General features: G+C 32.0%; 1 protein-coding gene across 1 annotated transcript; it reads left to right on the forward strand.

Moving 5' to 3' along the window:
* The first annotated feature begins 1,239 nt into the window (after nt 1-1,239).
* Nucleotides 1,240-2,369, forward strand: LOC115709647 (uncharacterized). The gene has a single exon (XM_030637808.2). The coding sequence runs from the start codon at nt 1,472-1,474 to the stop codon at nt 1,991-1,993; it is 522 nt and encodes a 173-aa protein (XP_030493668.1). The 5' UTR covers nt 1,240-1,471; the 3' UTR covers nt 1,994-2,369.
* The last annotated feature ends 4,849 nt before the right edge of the window (nt 2,370-7,218 follow it).

The following is a 7,218-nucleotide window of genomic DNA, read 5'->3' on the forward strand; positions in this document are numbered from 1 at the left end:
CTGAGGAATTGCGGTGGAGGAGCTTCATCTTGAATGAATTTCAGCAAACGATTTCCACGAATCGCAGCAAGGACCGGCTGTTTCCAAAGAAGAAAATTGTGATCATTTAATTTTACAGAAAGATTATGAGTAAAGTGAACAGGGGAGAACTCATCGGCATCACGATTTTGACTTCTCTACAAATTGGGATGTGTGTTTGTGGAATTTCCAAGATTCTAAGGGTTGGCTAGGTTTTGAGCTGCCACAATCGCCATGTTCGCCGTTAATGGCGAATTGAGCTCTGATACCATGTTGTGATTGTTGTTCCTTCAGTTCACGATGAAAGAGATCAGAAAGAAAATCAAAGATGAACAAGAACAAAAGAAAGAAAAGACAGAGAGAATGAAAAGAAAAGAGAATTGAAAGAGAGTCTTTCCATTATTGTTGATTTTATTACAGAGTACAAAGTGACATATATATATCACTGGAGAGAATGAAAAGAGCCAACTGTATAACTGAAAAACCAGTTAAGACAGCTCTGCAATAATAGAAAATAACAAACAATAACAGACTAATAACGACTCCCTAATACATGTGAAGTCGCTAGAATTAATAATGGTTCTCATTCTGGTTGAGTTTTTCATTTCGGTTGCGTTAGGTTACTGCGTGGTTGCGCGATGGTTGCCTAGGAAGCATGGATCCTGGGTTGAAGGTGTGTGTAAGTGGTATTTGTGTAATTTTTTTTTAGTTAGGCTGTATATTTGTTTATTTGGCCAGTTAGAAGTATTTTTGTAATATTATTACTTATTTTTGGTTAAAACTGAAAAAAGTCCATTATAATATATAGAATATTAATGTTAATGATAATAATAAAAATATTTACAAAAATCTATTTATAGTTAATTTACTTATTAATACACTAAATATAATTTAATTAATAATTTGTATGATTTTATGTAAATATATTTTCAAATGTATATATTTTAATTTTTTTTTTCATATTTTTTGTAATAAAATTATTTTTATTATACACTAATAAAAAAACCCTTGTAAAAATCCTTATATAATTATTTTGTTATAATATTAGTTCCTTTATTGTTACCAAGAATTAATTAATATTGTATCAAATGAGTAACGGCTGAGACTTGTGAACTATATATAAAATTTTGCCACTAAAAAATTTACTTAAGGAATTAAGTGTAACAAAATAAACTAACTACATAAGAATTTTTACCAATTTTTTTGCCGTAAAAATCCTTAGAATAATAATAATGATAATAATAAAACTGGCATTTCTCGGTCACTTTGATATTTCCGTTAAAACCTTTCGTTTATTAAAGCGTATATTAATGACAAACCCACTCGACAGAACGAACGAAATAACTCTGAGAGAAAGAACGAAAGAAAGAAAGAAAGAAAGAACGAAAAGCTTTAGACCTATCTGTCTGATAATTAAGCTCAGTACTGCAAAGAAAACTCAATAACCGTATCCATGGCGGACCAAGACCCAGAGATGACCACCCATGGAGATCCGGAATCTTTCGGGGATGGTAGAACCAACACCCACTTCGCCAACTCCCGCTGCTCTTGTTTCTTCCTTCCCTGTTTCGGGTCACGCCGTTCCTCCACCGGTAGATTGGTCTGGTGGGAGCGAATCCGGGCCGTCGAAAACGATCATCACTGGTGGTACCGGGGAATCCGAGCTTTCAAGAAGCTCCGAGAGTGGTCAGAGATTGTCGCCGGACCCAAGTGGAAGACTTTTATTCGGCGGTTAAATAGGAACAAAAGTAACAGCGGTAACGGTGGAGGAGCTCGGCATGGGAAATTCCAATACGACCCCTTGAGTTACTCCCTCAACTTCGACGATGGTCCGGGGCATAATTGTAATTTGGAGGAAGAGGAATACGATGGATTTCGGGATTTCTCGACCCGGTACGCTGCAGGTGCGGGTTCGGGTCAGGTTAAGTCGGTTGCGCCAATAGAATTGGGTAAAGACGTGGCGGTGTATGCGTAAGATAAAATAAAGCGCTGTTTATGCTAACATGCGCGCGATGGCGAACAAAACGGCTGAATGAGCTGAGAAGTCTACTGTATGAGCTGTATGGTTTGACTCGAGTGACGGCGCGTTCTTTAACGGTAGACTTTTTTTTTTTTCTTTCTTTAATAATTTTTTTGTTCAAAAAAGTAAATAATTATAATTTGTACAAAGATAGTGGAAGTAAACAAGATAATTATAAAAAAACAAAAAAAAAATGTTGATGATGATGATGAGGATTGAGTAATGTTGAAGAAGAAGATTTGTATTTTTTATTTCAAGCTTGTGTATTATTGATTTATGTGGGTAAATGAATATGGACACGTAATAATGTTTAGTGTCGTTTTGTTGAAAATATTCTTTTTTTTTTTTTTAATACAGAAATACAAAAAGTTATTAATGGTTTCTAATATTTGTGATATTTTAATTGAAATAATTAAATACGAAGTCTAATATAATATAATATAATCTTTTTTACCAGAGAAATACTAAAAAGTATGAATAATGTTTAGCATCCGTGATATTATTATTGGTGTCTTAAATCAATTCTGTTTTTATAATTAGAAAGAAAATAAAGAGGCAAAGGTGGGTTCCACATTTTCTTGTTTGTTCACCAAGCTTTAATCATTGGTATGAAAAATGATTAAGAAGATACATATTATGATTTGTTCAAATTGCTTGCCAACACTAAAGAGTTACAACTTCTTCTTCCTTTAATTATTATAGAAATTTGGTGTTATAGAACTATGACAGCTAACTTAATTGATTCCAACGTTAGCTAGAGTAATTATTTATTAATTAATTTCAGTGCTCTAATTTTAATTCAATGAGCTTCACAAGTTGTTAGTGGTCCACTATGTGGTATCAAATAAGATTTTTGAAAATGATATTTTTGTTTGGTAATGAGTCTCATCAGGCATGAAAATGTAGTGCAGGGTGATTATCTTTTTACTTTATGAACATATTGATATATATTTTTTAATGGACGTGCATGCTCAATTATTTTATGTTTATATTCATTTATATGCAAGCCAAAGTTATCTTCTAATCGATATTAATTGATCTGTATTGGAGTTATTTACTCTTATGGCATAATTGGCATTTAAATTACTGGCTTCAAACTTTATATTTTATTAAGTAAAGTAAAAGAAAAGATTAAAAAAACAGTAAAGGAAATAAAGGATAAAAAAATGTCAAAAATTGTTGTTTAAAGAAGTTGTAAAAGTTTCGCTACATTTATAGAATTTTTACAAAATTTAAAGCTTCTGTTGTTTAAAGAGATCATTTACCATATGCTGATATATGATCCAAATACTCACATCAGATGCTCTAAAATAGAGAACGTTTATAATGTTTAAAGAACTTGTGGTAAATTAACACCTATCAAGAATTAAATAAAACAAGAACTGAAGTATTAGAGTAGCTGAATTAAACAATGAACATAAATAAAAAAAATAAATACAGAATAAACTAAATGAAATAGAGACAAGATATAACGAAGTTCATCACTCTTTTTGTGGTGACAAATAATAGAATTTTATGCCCTAAATAAAATTTATTTCAATATAATCTTATTTACTAATTAATAAGAGATTAAAAATCTATTTATGTTGTTTGGTTCACATGTTACTTTCATGATTATATGTTTAATATATAAATTCTATTGAATCCTAAACATATAGTTATTCATGATTATAGTGTTGTCTACACAGTGTAAAATAATCATGATTATATGCTTGAAACTATTTATTAGTGCACCAGATTTATACTGACGTGATAATCAGCGATGTGGTTTACTTACACTTGGATAAGTGGAATGCCTTTTCTAGGGCGTCGAATTATTAGCTATACATCGAACTAGACTGTTATTGACAGTGAAAAAGATGTTATAAACTTACCTTATATCTTTTCTAAGTCAATGTCACTCAGTTGACCTTAGATCAATTGATCTCAATCCTAAGATGGTTAAGCTTTAACTTAATTGTATTATATGGATTCTTAGACTTGTTCGTTACCAGCTTAACCAAAGGACTAGCCCATACTTACATGCTGGGAATTCGGTAGTGCAAGTGAGTGGGAGCGTTAATCATAGATATAAAATCTATAACTTTTATAACTATTTAGAAGTGAAGCGATAGTTTCTTAGAGCTTGGCAAAATGATATAAATGGAAGAGCTCTTATTTCAGTAATTATAATAGTTTACTGAAAATATCATTAATAAGGAGCTAAGTGTTTTAAGGATAAAATACATCGAATGGTAAATGGTAAATTTATCCATACTCGATGTAAACTGTCTATAAAGGATCACTAATTATTTAGATTAAAACATTGGATAATTCATACCGTATCTATATTTGGTATATAGAGTGTTCTATGTAATTAAGAGTACAATTTCGAATCTATAGTAGAGTTAGGAGAAATTAATAAGCTAAGAAATTTGCTTGGTAAATTTTAGATCTACTTATTGGGAGATTAGTTACATATGCACATGGTCCCCACATTGTCTGGGATAATACTGTCTTGTAAACTGGATTAATTTAATTAATAAGTCAATTAGAATTCAAAAATAAATTTTCTCTTGCGTGAGAATTTTCACCAAGTTTGGGCCATTTTGAGAATAAAAGAGAAATAGAGGTTTATTTGTTCATTAAGAGACTTTGTGGGTCTAATTAATAAATATATTTAAATTACATTTTTATTTGATAATTATTAAATTAAAATTGGTATTAAAATAATTAGATGTGATAAATGGTGAAATTAGAAAATACATATTTGTTTCATTAAATCGAAATACAGTGGCAAAAATCAAAATCCATGGGCCATCAATAGTGATTTCAACCGAGGCTTGGATTTTAGGCCCAATACTCTTTATTTTAGCCCATCTCATCTAATCTTATCCTAGTGCGAAAGCTATATAAAAAAAGAGATGAGAGAGATTTGTCAATTAAGTCATTTATGTGATTCAACCCTAAATCTGATAAGAAAAGTTCTCTTCTTCTTCTCTTTAATTTTCAAAATTATTATATCTTTTTCTCTTTCTCTATTTTGTGTTCCAAAAGTGAGTTGAGTACCAGCCCATACTATTGAAGATGGTACGCAGGCCTTTTGTGGAAGATCGTGTAGAATTTGTTACATGTCACATATTCAAGAAAAAGAAGATTCGAGTTTAGTATTTAATGATACTCTACTACAAAAAGGATTCGAGGGTTAGAATACTAAACGAAAAGAGCCAGCTACCATCATTGTAAGGTTTTTTAATCTCCTATGAGTTAATTGACCGTTTTATGTTTTTCATATTTTAGGATGATAGATTATTTATTTGATAACTAAACATACATGTCAGTAAATTAAGATCTTGGTAAAACAAGCTCCAACAACTAATTCTCGGGAGGAACTGCCCTTTGGCCAAGCTTTATTCAATCTTCAAAATGGAGAACAACTAAGAAGAATACAAGAGTTGAGCTCATTAACAATGGTGTCTTGCACCTTACAAATCAACTCACTTAGAGAAAGAAGTGATCAAACACACACATCCTCTTTAACAACCCTCCTAATTCATTATAAACATAATTATCATCTAAATTCCTCTCTAGATCGTCACCTAAAGAAGTAATACACAAAGCCTTATATAGGCAACTCAAAGGGGTACCCGAGTTAGTTAATTGAAATTTAACTACCTTGGGAGCTGGCTGGACAAACCTGCTCCATCTAACAGGTCACTAGATGAGACTAGCACAGTAGTACACCAAGTTACTAAAATCTCCCACAAATCCATCTATTTTAGTCACTTGGTAAAAGGTATCATTGTCTTCCTTTAAAGCTTTGACTGTTCCATTTGTTGTGCCTCTAGAAACATAGGAATTTTAGTGCTATTCAATGTTTAGAAAGTTTGGGCAATGCCTAAACTTTTTTCTTGTTACACACTTGGTGAACATATCAGTTGAGTTCTCATTGGTGTGAATCTTCTTAATTGAAATCTCTTTGCTACCAATGATATCGCTTATAAATTGCATCTTGATATTTGTGTGCTTTGATCATTCATGAAACATGAGATTCTTCATAAAGTGAATAACACTTTGATTGTCACAATGAATAATGAGTTGATCTATTTTGATACCAAGCTCATTTGTGAACCCTTTAAGCCAAATGGCTTCCTTTATAGCCTTTGTTGCTACCATATACTCAACCTCAGTAGATGATAGAGAAATAACCTTTTAAAAGTTAGACTTCCAGCTCACACAACCTCCAAACACATTTACACATATCTAGTTAAAGATTTTAAAGTGTCTAGGTTAGAAACATAATCCGTGTCAACAAAACCAGTCAACTTTTCTTTGAAATTACCCAGTTTTCCTTGTACTAGACTAGCGTTAAGAGTCCCTTTGATGTACCTCAATATCATCTAAGTTTTTTTCTAGTGTTCTTCTCTAGGGTATGTAATGAATCAACTCATTAAATTCATGCTATGTGTTAGGTCAGGTCTAGTGTAGACCATGGCATACATGAGACTACCTACTCCACTAGCATAAGGCACATTGTCCATCTTTCTTCTTTCTGTCTCTATTTTGGGAGATTTCTCTTGAGACAATTTGAAGTGCTGAGCTAAACGAGTTACAACTGGTTTAGCATCAGTCATCCTGAATTTCTCGATTACCTTCTTGAGGTAGCTATCTTGGCTGAACATGATTGTATGGGGTTTGTTCCTCTTTATCTCAATCCTTAAAATCTTCTTGGCCTTACCTAGATCCTTCATCTAAAACTCACTCTTGAGTTGAGACTTAAGCTTATCAATGTTGGTCCTATCCTTACTAATAATTAGTATGTCATCTACATACAATAAGAGGTAAATTTGATTGTTGAAATACACGCAAGTGTCATAATTGCTTCTGGTATAGTCAACTTTCATCATGAATTCATCAAACCTTAGGTTCCATTATCTTGGATCCTGCTTCAAATTATATAGAGACTTGTTTAAAAGGAAAACTTTATCTGGATCATCATTCTCGTAGCCTTTTGGAATCTGCATGTAGATCTTTTCTTTTAAATTCCCATGTAAGAATGCAATTCTTACATCCATTTGATCCACCTCAAGATCAAATTCTGTAACTAAGTAATGAATTATTCTTATTGATGTTCACTTGACTACTGGTGAGAAAATAACATTGTAGTCAATGCCTTTTTGTGTAAATCCTTTGGCAACTAA

This window comes from Cannabis sativa, chromosome 3 (genome assembly GCF_029168945.1).
Source record: "Cannabis sativa cultivar Pink pepper isolate KNU-18-1 chromosome 3, ASM2916894v1, whole genome shotgun sequence".
In the NCBI taxonomy this organism is placed as follows: domain Eukaryota; kingdom Viridiplantae; phylum Streptophyta; class Magnoliopsida; order Rosales; family Cannabaceae; genus Cannabis; species Cannabis sativa.

Bases quoted from the DNA above. Each gene is read 5' to 3' on its own strand.
- LOC115709647 (XM_030637808.2), top strand. From the start codon at position 1,472: ATGGCGGACCAAGACCCAGAGATGACCACCCATGGAGATCCGGAATCT.